At 31.2% G+C, this 22,588-nt stretch overlaps 1 protein-coding gene and 1 long non-coding RNA gene across 2 annotated transcripts; one reads left to right on the forward strand and one right to left on the reverse strand.

Annotated features, from left to right (window-relative positions):
* Positions 1–1,672: 1,672 nt before the first annotated feature.
* LOC121120621 (uncharacterized) lies at positions 1,673–5,848 on the reverse strand. The gene is made up of 4 exons (XR_005865122.2): positions 5,758–5,848; positions 3,401–4,310; positions 2,017–3,342; positions 1,673–1,944 (listed from the first exon to the last, which is right to left on the reverse strand). It is a non-coding gene; the product is annotated as an uncharacterized lncRNA (long non-coding RNA).
* An 8,832-nt stretch (positions 5,849–14,680) lies between these two features.
* On the forward strand, positions 14,681–17,107 carry LOC121120638 (uncharacterized). The gene is made up of 5 exons (XM_040715512.2): positions 14,681–14,898; positions 14,953–15,078; positions 15,195–15,687; positions 15,767–16,685; positions 16,863–17,107. The coding sequence occupies exons 2-5, from the start codon at positions 15,064–15,066 to the stop codon at positions 16,891–16,893; spliced, it is 1,458 nt and encodes a 485-aa protein (XP_040571446.1). The 5' UTR covers positions 14,681–14,898; positions 14,953–15,063; the 3' UTR covers positions 16,894–17,107.
* Positions 17,108–22,588: the final 5,481 nt, after the last annotated feature.

Here is a 22,588-nt window from a genome sequence, read left to right on the forward strand (position 1 = left end):
CTGATGCAATAGATATAACGACGTGATAGATAGAGAGGTCATTTTTGGTGAGTGCGAGGAGAAGACGGGAACAAGGCTTATGGTATTACTGAATTAAGACCTATGTTAATATCAGGTCGCTATTATATGATTTTGAGGAAAAAAATGAACTATTGCTATAAAGAGGAGAACCTTCGACATTTAAAATCGCACTTGTGCGGAGAAAATATTATTCTCATTTTTTTTTTTTAATTATATAATCAATTTATTCTCTGTACATTAATTTCACATATATATAAAAACACATAGTAACTTCATCGCAAAATAATATTAATTAATTAATATAACAATAGTGACACTCATTTGTTATGTATTGTTCAAACAAACAAAAAAGAAGCATGGATAAATGTAAAAAGATAATAATATCTTAACAAAAATCTGCTAAACAATTACTTCAAAAAAACAAAACTATAAAACAGTTCCATTTCCATTCATATTGAACCTCTCCAGCACTTTTGGGATCATAAAAGGAGTCTGTCCAGACTAATAAGTACACCAGAGTTCTTACTTCTTGTGCTGTAGAGAATAAATGGCACCTTAGTTATTAAGTATTCTATTATGAAGTGAAATCTATGTTTAGGCGGTGATATTAGAAGCTAATCCCCAAACTTTTCATCTGAATTATAATATTTCCTCAAAAACTCAGTGGTCAATGTTAACCCCTTTTGGGCAATCCCAAAACAGATGTCTTGAAGTCTCTAAGCTGGACTTAGAGAATGTACACTCTCCTCTGTATATTCGACTCTCAATTTATTTGTAAAAAGGGTTGAAGTAGACACCCTGTAGCAGAACCACTTTTGTTTTGAGTCTATGAAAGGGTTGCAAAACATTTTTTTTTTTTTTTAGTTTTTGAGTACATCTTCTGACGGTTAACAACCTAATCGAAGGAAGTGTTTACACAACAAATCAGCCTGGCTTTCGATGATGGCTTTCTTGCATAAACCTGAAATATATATTGTTTCTAACGCCATGTGGCACGGGATTGCGAGGCTATAAAACTTTGTATAATACGGCTTTATCAATTTTTTAATTCTAGAAATATTAAAGAAGGTGTTAGTGTGGTTTCTGTGGATTTGCTCCACAATTTTCTAATTGCTGAATTCATTCTTAGTGCTCAACCTGTGGTTGAAGTTCAATGCTTCGTCTACACCCAGCATAAGAAGAACAGAGTCCACAATTGATTTCCATGAATTGGTCATTTTCTTCCAGCAAGCACTAACCATACTTACTTGAAGAATTGAACCGCTCAGCAGGACCCATGAAAATTCTTTTGTTGAATGGACGTATTCCTATTAAAATTGTATTTCAAGTATTTTGCCCAGAAATCCGAACAGCTTCTGAGTCTAATCAGCCATGTAAAGTTAAAAGATTTCCTCAAGGTTTCTATATTTTTTTAGACCTATGCCCCACGATGAAATTGGAGCACACTGGCGGTTCTTTGAATGATACTTTGAACCCCATATAAATTTTTCCTGAAGAATCTGTATTTTGTCTTTAATTTTCTCTTAATAAGGAGTATACCTAAGTAAGTGGATTACTCGGGGTATGGCGAACGCATTCCATATTTTTACCATATATAATATATTTATATGGCGCCTATCCTACGACGACGTAGTATTAGAGATAGATATAATCATTTTTAAATATATGTATATTTATTTTATAAGCATTTTCATAACAAGTTACACCAAAGATTAGCTATAATTCTTTTTCAGAGGACGATGTTCACATAACGAGGATCTATTAAGAAGAGAGATTATGAATGAGCCTATACTCTTTAATAACTCATTTTCATTTTTTCTATTTGCTAAAATGTGTGTGTTTTTTAGCTAAAAATCCCATCTTTATGACTCATAGATCATATGATTAGGTAAAACTATGGATGGGCCCAGGTAATACCCGAACCTTGAAAATAAATTTAAAAAATAAAATAACTGAGGAAATACCCTATTCTAAGTGAGTAAAAAGTTCAATTACCTGTGTCAACTAAGTTCCATCAATTAAAAAAAATGAATTAATAATTTTTTTTTTAAATTAGCCATTTTCCCTCCAGTTGGAAAACCACATAGAATCTTCAATAATCTCCTATCTTTGAAACAGTTTTCTTATTTACTCACTCACTCGGATTCCACAAAGACCAAAATATGGTAAAAAATGTATCGATGTTAAGTATGAAAAACTTTGTCCAATTGTTCCCTTTTAGCTTCACTTTTTAAATGTACAGTGTTCATTGCAATGGAGTAGATAAATATTAATTACAGTGAAATTTGAATGATTCAAAATGTTGAATAATAATTATAATTCATCCACCGACAGAATATAATTAAACTAAGAAATACTTTATTGTGTATGTTTTTACAAAGATTTCATCATTTTTCGTCATATAAATATGATAGATACATACTATTTAGTAATCATCATTAAATATGTATACATTTTGTAGGAATGTATTAAAAACTAATGATTAGCACGAAAGAAGCTTTAGAAACAAAAATGAACAAGAAAATATAATGCTAATCGGAAGACGTAATGATATAATAAAACATATTACATAGTCATTCTTGAACAGTTGTTCAATAGATTGTAATTACATACATAATCAAAGCACTATAAATAAAGTAATGAAAGCAGAAACTTTTGATGAAAATTAAACACAACAATAAGAATTTGTGTAACTCTATTGTATTTTGAATTTACAATTACAAATTACGTAATCTACTTATGCCAATTATAAAACTCTATAATAAAAGATACATAAAATCACTTAAAGTTGTACTATGCATACATTTTAGAAGTAGGCAAACCTCGTGACTTATAATAAGTAACTAAATTATGTAACTATACAAACTCTTGCTTCAGTTAGTGGTCTGCAAGCCAGAACAAATACGCAAATGAAACTGATATGGTCCACGGATCCATAATTTGAATTAGGTCTAGTATTTATTTGGGAATTATACAATAACTTGGTTATTCTTCAATCTCATTCATTTGATTAGTTAGTTCGATTAAGTAACATCGAGACTTAAATACATTCATGTTCAGTACGGTCACATTGTGTATCGCCAATGCACTGGTATAAGAGCGCATTGGAGGTCAATTTTCAGTAGAATTTTTTTTTATATGTAGCCTGTAAGGGAAACTTCGTGTACACTGCACAGCGCTAATCAAATTCCATGAGAAAACTTGGTACCGAAAACGAAGATCCAGAAAATATATTGGCAGAAAATGGAAGCATGTAAATCACTTCAAGGAAACACTGAGATCAAAATTCACTTATCTAAGGATATATGAAGGAATTGGGCCCTTAATAATAACTGTAATTAAAAAAATAACTCAAAATAACTGTAATTAAACTACTCACCCTTCAATAGCTGATGAGGTGCCTTCAACTCTCCTGATTAAATCTCTCTAGGTATACAATTGTATTATTCAAATGTTTAGCTTTGCTGTTAGTATCAGGGCTCTGTCCATATTGACTTATCAAACTTGTATGATATGATGTACTTTGTATATACCGGGTGTGTTGTTAAAATCTGAACACTTATAAAATAGAGAAATAAGAAAAACACATGAGAAGGAATCGATCAGCTAAATAGCAGTGCGTATTGACACCCCCTCCCCCCAAAAAAATAACACAATCAATCGAAAAATGCCATCACAAAGAGAAGAAAGAATCTAAATTGCTGCTCTACTTCGTTCAGATCATACACCAACTGAATTCCGAAACTTGGCCAAGGCACGCAAACAGATTATTTGCAAGTTGAATAAGGCCAGTAATGACGCTATTAGCATCGAGAAGAAACCTTCAGCGATGCTGACTAAGTCAACATGTTGAGGACTAGGGGCTGGAGCCAGAAAGGAATGTGGTAGTTCAACAAGATGGCGCACCGGCACACATCAAAGGTTACACATTCCTTTTTAGAGACCTACATTCCATTCTGGCGGAAAACAATGTGGCCTCGATACTTGTCAGATACCAGCCCGCTCGACTTTTTCTTCTAACAGCATGTCGGAGTCAGTGAATTTTCAAGCTCTCAAGCATTATGAGCATTGGAACTCTATATTTAATATGCGTTCAACTTTAATTTAATGAATTATATGTAATTGAATAAAGCTTATATTATGAAATAATTAATTGTGGGATTTCCATAGGCATAAAACCCCGCGGGATTCGGAGAGAGAGCCCCTATGTACTATGTAAGGTAAATGATGATTTAAACGTGGTGACGGATTTATGAACCATCCAATTATCTTTTAACCAGGGAGTTACTCTGAAATAAAGGATAGCAATCAATTTGGTTTTTAAACAAATCATTAATAAATGTAGATACATATTTCTTTGAATTTAAACTATCAAATGGTTTTTTTAAAGATGAAATAAATTACAATATGTTGAACTGTTGGATAGAAAAATTAAGCTAAAAACAAACAAACACACAAAAAAAAAATCTTTTTAAACATTTTACGACTCAACTATATTATCAGACTGTCAATATAAAAAAGAGCTTTTAAACCAATATAACTATTTCTTAAACTTAATCATATGGTTTTATGAGGGGAAAATGTTAACTCTAATAGGTTAAATCAGGAGTCCTTCACCTTGTTGAAGGTACTGAACCCCACCAGTTTCATATGAACCTTCACCAAACTCTTCTTAATTATTCAAGCAGAACGTTTCAACTCAAATCATATGAGCTGGATGTGTGTCTTTTCTTCCGTCGAACACCTAAGATTGACTAACGGAACCACATGGTGTTCGATCCAACCATGGTTAAATATACATTATATTATGTATTGCATTGTTATTGTAATATTTTGGTTTAAAAAGCTTTAAGAGATGAACTCAACTCTAAATATATTCTATCAAATAAACTTTTTATTTACAACGAATAAGTTAAAATCGGTACCGTGGATTGATGGGAGCTATGATATATCAGATATGAAATAACTCAGTTTTATTTATGGTGGTTTCGATAATTATATGCAGTATTCACATTATGTGTTTTAAAAAGAACCCCTTTTTTTCATGAAAAAGTATCATAAAACAATTAAAACCATAAATGAATATCATTTTCTTTAAAAAACAAAACAAAATTGAACACATGTTTGATATAAAAAAAATAGTCAATAAAAAAGAAAAACTCAAATTGTAAAAATTGATTATCAAATATTTAATTATTTTGATTCGATTAACGTCGATTATATTATTCAGTTGTGAAATGAATTAGAAATTAAAAGCTCAATCCAAAACTTAGACTTTGATCCAGTCTCATTAAACTACGAAGTTAAAAATTCAAGCTCGCTTAAGAAGACTCGAGGCCTCAGGATGTTCTTAACTTGGAATTAAATATTGTTAATAGGTCATTACAAAAGGAATGGATGTGTCAGCCGTTGACTTATGACGACTTAATCAAAGCTGAGAACAATTTTGACTCAATTGATTAATCAATGAAGATTTGTATCCCTGTATATCCGATAAAAACTATGATGCAATATCATTAGGCCATATGGTTTTTGCATCAAAGTATTCATAGACATAAATTAAAATAATTTGGTGAAAGGGAAATAAAATAAAAACAGATATTTAGTTATTATAATATATTTTTACAAATTGGAAAATGATTATTCTAGAATGAGAGTCATAGGCCATATGATTACAATATTGAATATGAAATATAAAATCAGGAAGGGACATATTATGTGTATCAAACAACTTACCCTTACGTGTTTCATCCGGCTTCTTAGAGAAGTTTACTCAAATTGCGATAGTAAAAACGGCGAAAGTAGAGAGCGGGAACCTTTCTCTTACGCTCAGTTATTTCTCTTTCTTCCTCTCCTTTTGAGTACCTCCGCTAAAAAAAGCTTCGCTCAACCTAATACTTGGAAATACTGATTTTGTAGGAGGAGCTAGTCCCTTAAAGTAAAAAAAAAAAAATCCAAGACGTTTCTATCTCTCTCACCTAATTATACCTCAAGAAAAAGCTTTAAAAGTCATTCAAAGATGTCACTGAAAGAAATTATTTGACTCTTAGTCCAAATCGGACTCTGTACGATTATTCGTAATGAATTGAAGTGAATAAACTAAGGGGGAAATATTGAGTATATCCTCCCAAATTCAGGAGTAGAGTAAATATGACGATGACTGTAATACGAACTAACATCTTTATCCCGAATGGATTCATGGTCTTGCACACAACAAATAAGAGACGGGATCCTTAATTTAAGAAACGGCCCTTCAATCCTTATACAATGTGATATCATGTGAAAGTGGTGATCCTTCGCAGTCGTCTTCGTCCAGGATACTTTACGAATATAAAATAGATAAATCTTTTGTTAATGACTGATGCATTGTCAGTCAATCAACCCAAATTGTTTGTCAAGTTACATATGATATATTATGTCGTTATTATTATTTTTTTTTTTGGAAGGGTTTTTGTGGCATATGGTCTCTTTATGTAGTATGTATGTAGTAAATAGGTTGTTTAGACATTAAATTATATTCATGCTCTTACATCTAGGTATAAGTGTCTGTTTGTCTCTTTAAAAGTATTTGTAGACATTACTATATGAATTCTTTTGAAATAAGCAAATTAGAGAGAAAGTTTGCTTTGGTTATTATTGATGATTCATTCACATAGAAGTGTGTTTAAAATGAAGTAAATGCAACATATGCTTTATTTTTGTGTCGTTTCAAGGTAACTTAAATTAAAGGGAAGGCGAAGATATTGGAAATTTCATACAAACTTTGTAGACTTTATTGGCAGCTACTAGGGTTTTTCATTTTCCGGGGAATTGTCCTTAAGTGAGATACAGGAAATCCATTTTCAAATTTGGGAGGAAAATTTAAAACAATAGCAAACTTTATGCTCATCATGTATGATACAAAATTCGACTATGCTATGCTTTCTACATTAGAAGGGGAATTAATAACATAATATTTATTAGTAGGTTTCTCAGAATACATCACTCAATAAGTCCCCCATCTAACACAAAGGTATATGGCCACATTATTCACAGACTTCAGTAATTTCCGGATAGTACTAACCTTTAAAAAGAACGTTTTAGAAATGTATTCCACTCTCGGCATTAGTTTAGACATAGTTTAATTTAGTGTATACATTTCTTTAATTCCCTCTCCATATACATAACATCTTGTTATTACAATTTTAAGACCCATCTCCCTTTCAAATGCGTATGTAACCAAGGGAAGTATCAGAGTCGGAAAAAATTGGGTGTTACTCGGAATTTTTGTAGTGACTTTAGAAATTGAAAGGCCTTTTTGAAAAGGATTTAGTTAGAATTAGATAAATAAATAACATCTAAAAAAAATCATTTAAAGAACTAATAATATCTGCACATTCCAGGAAAAATCCATAAAAGTTCATTAAATAAAAATAAAAACATTTGAAAATGTACGACAATATTTCGAAAAATTGAAAAAACCCAATAAATAGTCCTTTCAAAGTCGGATAATAAATGTGATGTCAGTCGGAAAGTTTAAAAAAATAAAATATTCAACCCTCCCCCCCCTCCAAAGAAAAATCCTAAAACTGGCCCTACATAGCCCTTATAACCTTTTTTTTGTTAATTATATTCCCCCCCCCCTATCCCCCCTTCCATCTTTGAATTTATTGTCCGAAAACCTAATTTATTTGTCTACTTTCCTTTGCCTGTGATAATATTTATAATCGTGTATATTGTGTATGAGATTATATTTTGAACATGCTGTAACTTGTATATTGTACATAATCTGTCCCACTTATAATACCTTATTTAATTTACTAACAAGAATACCCCAGGGGTAGCGGGCTGGAAGGGATGTCCCCCCAAATAAAAAAAAGTTTTTTACTGGAAAATTTAATATTTGAAATATGATTTTTGAAAATTTATGACAAAATATTTAATTTTTTGTGTAAACAACTGTGTATCTTTATTTTTATTTTTCTAAAAAAAACTTATATTGAAGTGTTTTTCTAAGAAATTTAATATTTGAAATTTGTTTCCAAAAAATTATATTTTTTGTTAAGAGCTGTAGATTTCCGGATTTTTTTTTCAAAATATTTAAAATTTGAAACTTAATTCTTCAAATTTTTTGGGAATAGTAACGGATTTTTGAAATTTTTTTTCAAAAAATTAATTTTTTTGTAAATAGCTGTAGATTTTTGAAAAAGAATTCCAAAAAATTTAGGTTCAAGTTTTTTCCAAATTCAAATCCTCTGGAGTTAAATAATAAAGGCATTGACTTGTTTGATACAACTCAAGGGAAGTACCAATTTTAGGAGAGGGCTCTGCAACTAGTGCCCATAATTGCACGCTTAAATCTAAAAATTAAAGGTATATTAGGTTAAGTAAAAACATCTGAGCGTTTTTCACTAGATGTATTTAGTTAGCTATATCTCAGAATGAATACATTACACCCTTAAATAGCTTAAAATATGCTTAAATGTTAAGGTTATAATTTAAAAAAGTTTATTTAGAGTTTTGTGCTTGGGAAGTCAGTTTTGTGGTACTGCGTTCCAAAATGGAAGTAAAAAAAGATAATATCTGATACATTCTTCAGTATCACTATGATTAAGATGACAAGGTGGCCAAAAATTAAGTCGAGCTAAAACGGCATGCAATTACTTACTCCATTACCCAGGAATCTATGTTAATTTTTTTATTGTCAAAATAAAGCAAAAAAAACACTCAGAACTTTTTACTTTGCTTATTATTAATCATTGTAAATTGTGTCCTTAGATTTTCTTGAAAAGTTTATTGAAAAATAATTTAGATTCCATCAATATATTGGGCAATTTTAGCAATGGTTATATTTTCCCAACTTTTGACATTTACTTACATAAATAAATGTACCCGAAAACATCAGTTTTAAGACGAGTGAGGTAAAAGATAGGTCTAGGGCAAAGATAAGTCTTTAATATTTCTTTTAGATTTGCATTTAATTTCGATATTTGTTTTTTTATAAAATAAAATTTTTATTTACTCTTTCTGGGTCCAATTTTTTTTGCAATGATAAGAATTTTTTGCACAAGTTACAGAATCCCAATGTTTATTCTTAAACAAATTTATAAAAACGTACTTCATTATTATCAGGGGCGTCCCGAGGGGGAGGGGGCTGATTAAGTAATTTTTGCTTTTTAATTGATTTTTTTTTGGTCAAGAGGAAAAAAATTTATGCAAAAATAGGGGTTTTAATTTTTTTTGGAAAGATTTTTCTTAAAGAAGGTTCTTCTAGCATTTATGCAGCAGAGTAAAAAGTTTAATGTTAAAAAAATTCAATTTTTTGTGAATAGCTGTGAATTTTGATATTTTTTTTCAAAAATATAATATTTGGAATTTTTGTCCAAAAAAATTAATTTTGGTGAACAGTTGTGGATTTTTATATTATTTTGAAAAAATTTAATATTTTAAATTAAATTTTGAATTTTTTTTTCCAAAAAAATAATTTTTTTATGAATAGCTATGGATTTTTTAAATACAAATTGAAAAAAATCCATAAACCACGATCCCACAACAAAAGAAATATAATACTCCGGACGCCCCTGATTATAGAACTCTATGATTGAGTTAGTTATTCATAATTTCAGATATCCTCAATAATAGTTATCAAAAAAATATTATTATACCCATTTGAGCGACTTATGCCTAAGGTTAAATACTTGTGTCTGAAAAGTACATTAATTGTAGATCAACACAGAGAAAGTGTATTTTTATATATTGTTGTAGTGTACATGCATTGATTTGACCCTGAAAATTAATTTTATTCAAACGTACTTCAGCCCCAAGCAAAAAAGAAAATATACTTATTACATATAAAATGTTCTTAAACTTGTATACCACCCGAGAAAATTTAAAATTTACAAACCTGATCTAACAAAAACCTGGTTTAAAGGTATCGGCCATATCTAGTTTTCAAGTTTAAAATTGTTACAAAATAGGAAACCTGATTTTTGAAGTCACCTACACTAATCCGTCATTTTTTGAGTTTCCCTTTCCTGACCACTTAATAAAAGTTTGACTATAATTCCTTTAATGTGTTACATAAGATGTTGGAAGGGTGATACAATCGCTGAATAAAATAATAGCATTACTATGATAATTATGGTTGGGGTGAGAATCCATAAACATATTGATATTTTATAATTATAATAATTATATTAACTCACTTCTACCAAATGTATTTTTAGAAATTAATAGAATATGATATGCAACTCCGGGTGAAATCGGAAAACAGTTGTGAGAAAGGAATGCATATTCCGCAGGCCTTTTTGTAGGATAATTACGTCTGTTTTTTGTTGCCCTAAGAGAGGCATGGTTAAAACTCATTTCTATTTTTGTCTTCTGCGTAAGCTCAACAAAATAAGATCCATATAGTAAGTCTCTCATATTTTTAATGTTATAAAGAAGTGAAATTAACTATGTAGGTTATTATCAATAATATAAAGATAATGCCAGGGCCGGTTTTACACCACTGCAGCCTAGGACTGCTGTGAGCATGGCACTATCATTATGTCCCTCACTTGATTATGAGATTCGTAGGGTATATTTATTGTTAATTTATATTATGGTGATTGAACAAAAATCTAAAGGGCCCCGCATTTAAAACATAAAAGATTTTGAAGTTTTCATTTAAGATTTTTTTTACAAATAATGAAAAAAAAAGCTCTAAAGGCTCTTTTTCTTTTCTAAAAAAATAAGATTGGAAATTAAATTCAAGCATAGAACGAAACTCCGCAGATTTATATTGGCCCCAGGCCCCTGCTCACTGCATAGTTAATGCCAGCCTTGGACAACGAAATAATAAACTTTTCCCCCTAATTTGCAACTCTATTGTTGATTCATGAAGCAAAGATAAAGAATAAAAATGTTTCAGGAAAAAAAAATTAATTTCTTTGATATCCAATTAACAAAATATGAAAAAAATACAAAAAAAAGTGAGGTTCCTTTTAACGAACCCTTAATGTGTATTTCAATCTAATATTATCTTAGAATGTATAGTTCGTGATATAGACTACTTTATCTTGTAAAAAAAGGTACAAGAGTATGTAAGGGTCAAACATGCAATGGAACATTGTAGCTCAATGGACCACATGCTCGAAAAAATTATTCTCTTGAACTCAATGTGTGTAGGTTCGTGCACCGTTTGTTCTTAAAAAAGTAAATTTACATTATGCATATGCACTTTAAAGTAGATTCCTAGGTCATAGGGAGTAAATGTAATACTTTAATGTTTACTTATACTTAATTCGTGCAACTCCATCTGACCTATTAAAAGATCATTTATCAAAAACATACACCCTTTTGTATGTAAGGAGCGTGCATCACTCTTTCCAATGGATTAATTACCGATAATTCGTTGAAGAATACAAATGCAATTCACACTAATTTTTTAGAAAAATCATTCATGCTTTCTTTACTCTTGACGACAGATTTTAACTTTTAAAAAAATATAATGGATAGATATTATTTGAAAGACTATATCGGGGACAACATAAGTATTTAAATACAATAAACTTAAAGTTCAAATTCTTTTGTATTTTAACTCATTCTACATATTTGAAAACAAAGCCTTTAATTTACTTAAATATGTCTATGAAATATTGGACTGTGTATATATATGATGTAAAATTATAAATAGTGATGTTTTTCCTCTTTTTGATTTTTTTTCAAGATTGTTTTTATGTTGACACACCACCATATACTTCCCTTTTCTTTTATAATATAAGGCAGCTAGCTTTTGTAACACACATTTGTCGAAATGTGTCGTCCATAGTAAGGAAGACCGACACACTTTACCTAATTTTAATATAGGTATATTGTTACAGGTTTTCCCTAAAAATATATATTAATGTTGTTCTGGGACCTCTGAAGGTGAGGGTCCTGTTAATAATGAATAAGACTTGATAGTTTAAATTTATGAGATATGTTTACTGAAATGGTATTAATCCCCTGATAATTTAGCACTTCTGTAAATACTCGAACTGGTACGGTACGGGGTTGTACTACAATTCGGTTCGCTACGTTTTTACCCTCGGTAAGGTACGTATATATAATCACATATTAAATATTTTGATATTATACAATTTTGTTTATTTTTTAATCGAAATCTGAATAAGCCAATAGAACAATGCTCAATCCTTCGAGTGAAATAAATGATAGATTGTCGGCTACTAAAAAAACTTCATGGCAGAAATGTTTGGTGATACCTACGAATCCGAGTTATATAAATTATGTTCTTTATCTATTTTTACTATTAGGAAAACCTTAGATTAAATCAGACAAACCAAGTATAAATTTATCAAGAGAACACGATTTTTTTTGGAAATAGGGTTCACCACCTTGTCTTAAATAAAACTCAAATTTTATCAAGCTTTAAAAATATGAAATTAATGTGTATGTAGAAAATTGCACTCTAACCTAACCTAAAATACATATTTGAGATATGTGAGACATTTCATAGAAAGTAATCAATGTAACCAGTAATTAATGATGGTACACACAATATTAGATCCATAATTTTTCCAGATATATTTATTTTATTTTAGGCACCTTCAAAGAAAATAATACTTATACCCATAATCAAGAAAATATATTTGTAGATTCCTTTGGAAAAAATAGTATTATAGCAACACCTTAGAAAAAATAAAAAATGAACGACAAAATAAACACCCTTCATTTTTTTCCGCCATTTATTCGTCGAAAAATGAAATAAATTTTTCCTTTCAATCTCTTAGCTTGGCTGTGAGCCCCATAATTCGTCTTCCGCGAATCCTCCCCAACCGTAGAACTTTCAAATAAAGCTTAACAAAATGTTTTAGAGTTCAACCATTCAACACTCATAAGAGGCAAGGAAAGTTTGGAATCGACAGCTGACATTAAAAAAATACTAAGAGTAGATAGTTCATAGCTAAGGTGAAAACTCAATAGAGTATGAACGCAGTTTACTTGGTTATTTATTTACTTGACTCAGAATCTTTGCAGCATCTTGTCGTTTTTTAAGAGTATTTAGTTATTTATTTTTATTAAATATTATATTTTAACTTTTTCACATATTGAATATACTAATTAATTAAATAACTTTGAAAATGTCCTTTTCTGAATTCTGCCTTCTAAAATTGTGACTTCTTCAATGATACCCTGTCATTGAAAAGTTTGTCCACCAATGGATAAAGGGAGTTTTGCTTATATTAAGCTTATATATTTTTTATTTTTTTATTCAAAAAATTTAGTATATATAATTCTGCTGACCCCCCCTGTAGTTAGCCTATTCTTACCAACTATAGAATTATTATTCAATCAATGTTTGGATCGTTCGCAGGTAAGAAAGAGAGAATTTTAATTTAACCAAATTCTTGTTCAAAACACTGATTAAAAGAAAAGAAGCAAAAACATCAAGAGCTGACAACAAAAGACACTGTGTTGAGTAATGTTTGCCAATATAATGTTAGCGCAACACAATTTTAGCATGATATTATCTAGATGCAAGGTTGTGCCCGGCGCGGGTTTAGCGGTTTTATCGATTCCGGTCTTGATTCTTTCTTTTTAACGGGTTTGGACTCGGTTTAGCCTTATCGGTCTCAGTTCCGGTGTTTGGTCTCGTTTTTATATATATTAGAAATATAGATATAGTGTCATTAGAAAATTCGGGTTCAGGAAATTATCTTAGATACAAACAGGGATCTGCATCCCAAAGTTCCAGTGGGGGCCCCAAAAGCTAAGGTTGCTTAAGACAATGGTTTCAAGGGTGGAGGCGTGAGGCGAGGCTGGGAGGGGGGAGCTTAAGGTGACGGAGAAATGAGGATTGCTTTCAGTCTACGTATATATAGTATACATGTTTCTTATAAAGGAGGGGTTAACTAAAAATGTATTATTAGTAAAACTATAGTAAAGTCTGAGGAACTCTGGATTAAGAAAAATGAGTCGTAAATATACCTTATTACCCTATGACTTCCGGCTGGAAGTTAAGATATCCATACTTGTATAAGACTCAAGCCTTTTAATTTATTATTATTATATAATTACGCCATTAATCTGATTGTATAATGGAATTTTAGTATTGACGATGAAGATTGAATCAGAGCTGACTCAAACTCATATATGTACATACACAACTCTGACTCGAGTTAAACTTAGTACTCATTAAACTTTGTCTGTAGACTCGTCTCGGATTTGACATTAAGACTTGCTTGAGACTGCAAACATATTTTTTTTATTTTTTTTTCAATTACTAGTTAATATATTATTATTTATCTGTTAATAGGATTCAATTTTAATATTGAGTTAGAGTTGAGTTCTTGGATTTGTACTCCGGAGTACTTGGACTCAAGTCCCACTTAAGTTGAACTAAATTGCGACTTCAGACTAGAGAGTGATTCCAAAAGTAAGGAGAGGATTAGTCAATAAGGAATCATTATGGATCTCAAGGTCAGTTCTTGGTGGTTTGAGAATGAATACACATATGTACATTTAGAAAGAACCAACTCGGATCTGTAGGTACTAAATAGTATTAAGGATATGTAGGCATGTACGTAAGATTTGAATTGGTCAGAAAAGCGAAAGTAAAGAAAGAAGAAGAAGAAGAATATCTTACGGCCTGCCTAGGAAATCTTAATTAAAATACACAATCAAAAACAAAAACTAAAAAAATACGTACTCTATTTGGATATGATGGTATAGTATAAGAAAAATTAACATGTGGTTTATCAGTAGAAGGAAGAGTCCTATCAATTAAAAAAATATTATAGTATATACATACACATATAGAAAATGAAAATTATTTTGGATATTATTTGAGGTTTGAAAGCTTAGTTTAAGTTGTATTACTCGTGGAAGAGGTTCAAAAGACTCTCTCTGACTATGGTGCTTTATTTTATTATTGAATGTTGACAAGTTCTTATTATTCTTTTTACTTAGGTAGCAGATTAGATATCTACCTCAAATTGATTTATTAAAGATTGAGTTATTAAAGCAACGTTTATACAAAATTAAGGGAATTCACAACAACTAGAAGTATCCTAAAAAAACATGCCAGAACGAAAGGTAAGTTCCTCTATACCAACCAAAATAATTGAATATCTCTTTTGACAATGCTTTGTCAAAAATACTTCAAAAGTGGTAAATGTGTCCTTAATGAATGTATTCTTATTCAATGAAAGGTTCATCTTATCATTATAATCCATTCGTTATTGTTGATCAACTCCTACATTGCGTCCGAGGAAACAACAGTTGAATACTCTATGGAAACAGTTCCAGAATCTCCAGATTATAGTAGTATATATGAAGACTACAACATAAAAGAATTCGAGTATCAAGACTCTAATGACACTTTTCATTGGCTACACTCTAATAGTTCTTCTTTCAACTTCACATCTTATGGTTCCATTCTTCCCGTGCAACTCCTTTTGGATCCACTCTATAGTAGTTTATCATCAAAGGATTTCCTAGCAAGCAATGATACATCAAATAACCATACCTTACTTCCAATCCCTCAACCCTTGATATCCCAAAAAAGGGCTGGATCCTTTTTTGTGGGAACGAGTCCAACTTCAGGCCAAACGCGGATATCTTTACCAGGAATACCGTTCGCATACAATGATACTCAAACACAAACTTTTGTTGCAATATCCAATACGCTTTTACTTCTTGGAAGTAAGAATCTTTATTATTTGTAATCCTCTCAGTCAGTATTATTATTAAAGATCATCACTTTAATTATGAATTATTCTAGGTTTTTTTGCTCTCCAAAGTCTCCCTGGACGTATTTTGGGCAGAAGTAGAGTTAGTAGTAATAATAGAAATGGTGAACGAGCCCCATCGTTTCCTCCTTTGTCTCGTACACATTACCCTCCTCATAGACCCATAAAATTCCTCAAGAAGCCATTATATTCAAGAAGGCCACTTCCACCCTTACCTCCTTTTCACCCTTCTTATTACGATGACGAGTACGAACTTTATGATGATGACTACGATTACGACTACGACGAGATCCCCTATGAGGATGAGTATGAAATTTTGAACTCCTCTCATGAAAGGGATTTCTCCAAGAAGCTGAATAAAAAGAAGCTCCCTTTTCCTCCAAGTACCTCCTATAAATCCCCATCAGAGCTACCACCGCCACTACCCCCAACAAAAATAAAAAACATTGAGAATCATCAACTCCTGCCACCCATCATCGATCTCAGAGAGGATAATCCACCAGAGAAGTACGAAAAAAACATATTAAATCTACGAAAACATGTAGACTTAAATCAATTAAAGTATACTACAAAGCAAACATTTGCTGATACATTTACTCAAAAACCAATTGAGGGTAGCACACCTTCTCCTTCATTCCCCTCTGGAGGGGTGCATATACCTTTGAATCCAAACAAAGTTCCTCAATTAACACCAAATCGGAAAGTCATCCGAAGAAAGAATACTCGAAGAATAAGTATTCCTCTACGAAGAAAACCTCACGTAAAAAAGCCCCGACGTAAAATCCCTCGACAAAGAATAAGGAGGCCATTGGACTCTAGAAACAGAAGGATTGTTCCAAATCGGAGGAAAATGGATTCAAGGGTCTTAGATTACAATGAAGACTATAAAGATCAAAACAGTGGATTTTACTACAAAGATCAAAGTCCATTTGCCGAAGATGCTTATGCAAGGTATAATAACATTGTTAAATTTTAAAGAAAAAATCATATTTATATAAGTTACTTTTAGTTGTGAAGATTTGTTAAAAAATCTATTAATAATGTAGAAATGCTTTTCAAAATATCTAAGAAGTAGAGATATTATGAGCCTTTTCATATTAAATAATTGAATACTTTTATTTATTTTAGATATCCAGAACTCATGGAATGGTACAAATAAATCATACATAATACAACGGTTACACATAAACTTTTACGTGAATTAAATAACTCATCATAAAGAAAACGTTTACATATACAGCAATACAAATTACCTAATAGGAGACCATTCAAATTTGGTTAAGACATTAACTTTTAGACTTACAAATACTTTATTGTATTATATATATATATATAAACCCCTCTCATTAATTAATTCATTAAGTATATTTCAATCATTTGTTGTTACTTTCCGATAGACTTTAGGTTTATAATGTTCAAATTGACATAAAAATAGATGAATTTTATAGAAAAAAAATATTTGGCGAGGTTTGAGTTTAAAAACTGAGTTTTAGTTGGTCCTGAAAGTTAGGTTCATTAACGCAAGGGTTTCAATGTACTCCGTGCGAAGCCTAAAGACTGTGAGAGACATTCAATCTTATATCATTATTAAAAATGATCAAAAACTAGTTCATGCCAGCCAATAAACGTTCAGAATCCGAATAAGGGACCAAAAAATAAAAAAATCGACAAGAGACAAAACAAATCAAAAAACATGCGATATCATAATTTTTGTGTGTATATTATGATATAATATTTCAAATCTAATTATCTTACGGACAAAAATTTATCATTAAATAAGTTCTTAATCAGTCTAACTAAATATTAATGGTTATAGTAAAGACCCTATGAACAAAGATTGACCTAATTAAGAGCTCAAGAGTATCAATAATTTGAGAACGCCTTCATTTAGAAAACCAGATTTCCGAGAAATGTCATGAAACAACAAAAGACGACTGAGGGGCAATTAGATATAAAATTTGCGGGAATAAGATATTTGTCTCCAATTTTCCTACTTTTTTCATACTTAATCATTCAAAAACCAAATTTATTATAAGAATCTAGCCATTTTATAGATATTTTCATCAGAGTAGACCAGTAAAAGTTACAACAAATCCTTTTGCTTGAAGATAAAAATACTAAGATTGATGGTGATGAGTAAAAGTAATTTTTTGAGGAGAATTATTTTTGTAATTTGCTTTTTTGATGTATTTTAAATCATTTGATTTATGGAATATTTTCCCATCAGTTGAAATAATTTTATCAAAATATAAATTTTGTATTTATATTTTTTATGTTAAATCTTTTATAATTATAGTTACAAAATCGGGACATGTCCTCTCCAGAATCATGATTAGGATTTTTCTTAGACGGAGGTGAGGGGTGTTGGGCTTTTTCACAAAACTTTGACATAATTATTTTGATATAAATCAAAATTTGACAAATAATGATATTTTAGATAAGATAAAAAACTTTTTTTTATTTGAGAGTTTTTAGAGAATAGCCTTCTTTTTTTTTTTTTTTTTTGTAAAGACAAATGGAAAAAATGTTTTTTAGAAAATTTTTACTCTTAAATTTTTTTTAGTAGAGACGAGGACTTGTTGATATATTTCATGTATTATATGGATTAAAAAACAACACCATTATGAAAACTGAAAATTATTAAATTTTAATTTTGTTACAACAACAAAAACTAATTATAATTTTTTTTCTCCACAAATTTGACAACAAGCTTTTAGTCTGGAAAGGGTTTAGCAGGGTATAGGACCCCACCAGAGGTGCCTGAACCATAGGGGTAATTGGTCCTCCTTTTTTTGAGGTTTTTTTATTGTGATCAAAATTAAAGAAAATGTGTCTTGCTTAAGAAAAGAAAAATATCACAATTTGAGGAATTTTTTTCTCAATTTTTCATTTTTTTATAAAAAAGAGTATTTATTTTCTTAATGGGTTTTATTACACACAAATATACATTACATCATAAAATAATAAAAAAACTATGAGAGAACACCAAAATAAATATCGTTAATAAACACAACATTTTGAAATTATCCCCCTGAATTATATTTATAGCTCATCTTTATATTCCTTTGAAATACATAAGATTTGGGGGGGATCACAAACGATTGCTTAAAATACGTTGAGATTATTATTATTTTCTAAACTAAGACAAAAGTTCAAATTTTGTCCCTTTCAAATATTTTTAAATCTAAAATTTTTCGAAAAAGTTATTTAATTTCTGTAAAAAAAATTATTTAACATTCTTTAAAATTTTTCAAAAAAATTAACAACTTCACCCCCAAAAAAAAAAAAAACCCTGTAGATGCACTCGATGACGTCATCATTAATGGTTTGACCCCCTCCCAAACACACTTGCAACAGCATTCCTGCGCCGGTGCACCCAAACTAACTCGTAATCACGTGTCTGGTCCTCAGTGCTAATTGGGCGTCTGTTGGCGACCCTTAAGACAGGGTTCCCCAACCTTTTTTTTCAACAGACCATTTTTATCATTAAAAGAAATTGTGTTCAGTTAATCATTTTTATCTATACTTATATTTATAATTATTTTTAGTTCATAACTAAAAAAATAAGTTGAATCATAAATTCAATATTTAACAAGCATAATAAATTTTGTAATATTTAACAAAATATGATTCTGTTTTTATTTCTTTGATCAAATAAACACAGACAAAGGCAATATTTTTGATATACTGTAGAGAAATTACTTTTAAAAATAAAATATATTTCGACTGATAATGAATAAAAAATATATGAAAATTAATTACGTTCTCCATGACCACGTACATAATGGCCATGTGGTTATACACCCCTGCTTAGAGCAGTGATTCTTAACCTCGAGGTCTTGTATAAAACACCAGTATATAAAGTCTAATCTGCGAAGGAATATATTAGCCCCCCAATTAAGAAATTATTTACGATTATCAAATTATTGCTAGTTAAAAAATCCTGTGAACGCCACTGCTTAGAAAGTCCCAATCTAGGGAGTTCCCTTATTTCGTCTTTTATATCTTAGGCTGGGCCTTGTCTATGGATTATGACATAAGTTTAGGAGATAAAAAAAAATTATTTGGAGGGGACAACAAACTTTGCCTGAATAGTTGGGGAATTCATTAAGTCAAAGTAATTAGTAGAGTTGAAATCTTTGTAATGAAAAAACTACCAATAAAAATTAGAAAAAGGAACGACAGCTGTTGCTTATTCTCTTTCATATTTTTGTGTTTTACACTTCTCTCTTTGAAGTAACAAAGGGCATGTACATATAACTTATACCGGGTTGTGCAAAATAGATGTACCTCTAATCAACGTTAGCAATGTTTTGCTCTTCCTGAATCTCAATTAAGTCAGACGTCATAGATTACTGAAAGACATTTATCAAGCACACAAGGACAAATATTACTTATGAATTTGACATCCATTGCTCTCAATGACGGCCTTCAAGCGGCCACAGAAGGTGTAGCACACTCTGGCAATGTTGTTCCTTCTCATGATCTTCCATTCCTTCTCCACTGAGGTCTTCAGGTTGGGAGACATTGCTGTGCCTGATATGCTGGCCTTGGACTCGACTTTAACTCCATGTTATCTTCCATACAGGCTTGCACAGTATTGGCTGTGTGAGCGGGTGTCCCATCCTACTGAAAGACATAGGACGCCTTCCCCGACTTCTTGGTAATCTTGAGGACCTACGGGAGTACCTTGGTCTTCAAGATCTCCAAGTAGTCGGACAAGGCGTCCAACATCTTCCAGCAGGATGGGGCACCCACTCACCCGTCTTGGATACGGGGTGAAGGTCTTCAGAAGTGTCTTCAAAGCGAACAACCCAATTGTTCTGCTTGTTGAAGACGGGGTCGACAGTGAATATTTTTTCATCCGAAAAGAAGATCACACGGTTCCAATGAGGATTCGGGTCGTTTAGAAGGCGTTTGGCCAGCTCCAAACGCACATATTATTACTTAATATCAAAAACAGCCAATATATGAGATATTGTAAGTCATGTTCGTTTAAAAATAACAACACTATTGGGTTACAAATGTCAACAGCGTTTCTCTGCAACCTCTCTCCTGTCACGTCTCTCCTTGGTGTAACAGATAGGTATTATTAAGTAATTACTCATATGCTTATATATTTTATGGTTATTTTATTTAGAAGGTGTGTATTGTGATGATATTGTATGTTAAGGGTTAAAATTTGTGAGGTGATACTCGATGATTCGAAAGGAAGTACGATTAAGCATACTCAAGCAGTGCTTCACTTTTAAGACTATACTCGTTCCTAGTGTATTTGAACCCTTTCAGTTCCGCTGACAATCGTGAGAAGTTCGCTTCATAGATTCAAGAGATGGAGAAGCCTGGTACAATTTCCAAGATTAATTGTTTAGAATGGGCATCTCCAATTGTTTCTATCCTCAAACAAGATGGAAGTGTTAGGATTTGTGCCGACTTTACCCAAACTCTCTATTTTGATTTAAACGAGAATATATATGGAATGCCAATTTCATTATTAATGTATTGATACAATGATATCAAAGATTTTGAAGAAATACGTATGCCTTTTTGGTAGGCATAAAAGCAGATGCCCTAGGCAACACAACTTCACCATTTTTATTTCTTTTAATTTGCTTCATTATTACAATCACATTTATCATGCTATGGAAAATATCCTTTTCTATATCCAAATTTACTCCATAGGCACAACCAAAGTGCTTTTTTGATAATAGTCGGAGCTTCATCTCATCAAAGCACAAGACAGCTAAGTTTCCATTTGGAGTTTCGTTGGATTTGATTTGTTGAGCGATAAGTTTAGTAATATTTGATTGTACTCCAGGAGCCGTTTTAAAATTTCGAATCCACCGTTTTAGGGTTGTTACACTAGAAACCGGAAGTAGACCACTGGATTGAATGTAACGGTAGGCTTTTGAGGAAAAAGACATCAGTATCAGTCATTAAACAAAATCATCCTCATTCCATTTTCCAAACCTCTTCCCACTGATAATGAGTTTACATTGAGATTTAGTAAATCTCTTTTCCAGTTCTCCTTTCATCGCTTCCTTAAAATTAGATTTGGATTCTAATAATCTATTTCCTGATTGAAGGATTTTCACTTTTTCGTGTAAATCTGCATTCTATTTCCTTAGTGACTCGTGTTCTAGAATGAGTGGATCTTTTCTGGAATTAGAAGCCCTACTAATTTGTACAATCCGGGATACACATGCTTGATTAGATGCGTTAACCTTTTCTAACACAAGTGTTTGAGTTGATTTTACGTTGGTTTGGGATGATTTGTCGAATGTCTCCAAATATATTTCATTAGAATCTTCTTCAAAATGGTCCACTTCTTAATTCATTTCGTTTTCCTAGGAGCTTGCTCAAATCCTTTTCCAGGTATGATACCTTTGGAAGGGATAGCATCTTCTTTCAATTTTTTTTTTAAAGTAGTACCAGCAGTTCCCCTTTAAATCCATTTTATAAGCATTTTGCTCAAAATGATTCTCACAAATTCTAGGGTATTTTCCTAAAGGGTTCTTTTGATGGCAAGAACTTTCCCATTTTTTCCTCCTTGAGGGATCCTTTGGAAAATGATGATAAATGATGTTTTTAGGAGAATCACAAATGACAAGTGCACAAATAACAGTTTCATTGCGCGAATACATTATAGTTTTTCGGAATCGCGAATAGGTATTATTATCGTAATAATAATAATCAATTAGTAATAATATATATATATTGTAAAATGTAAATAACATATAATATCATACTCCAAGGATATCAAACTTATCTCTCTTGGCCCACAGCGTAGTCCCAGTTATTAATTTTGGCCTTTTGTGACTTTGTATTAGGTACCCTTTCTATTCACTATGACG

The sequence above is a fragment of the Lepeophtheirus salmonis genome, chromosome 1, assembly GCF_016086655.4.
Source record: "Lepeophtheirus salmonis chromosome 1, UVic_Lsal_1.4, whole genome shotgun sequence".
Taxonomy (NCBI): Eukaryota; Metazoa; Arthropoda; class Copepoda; order Siphonostomatoida; family Caligidae; genus Lepeophtheirus; species Lepeophtheirus salmonis.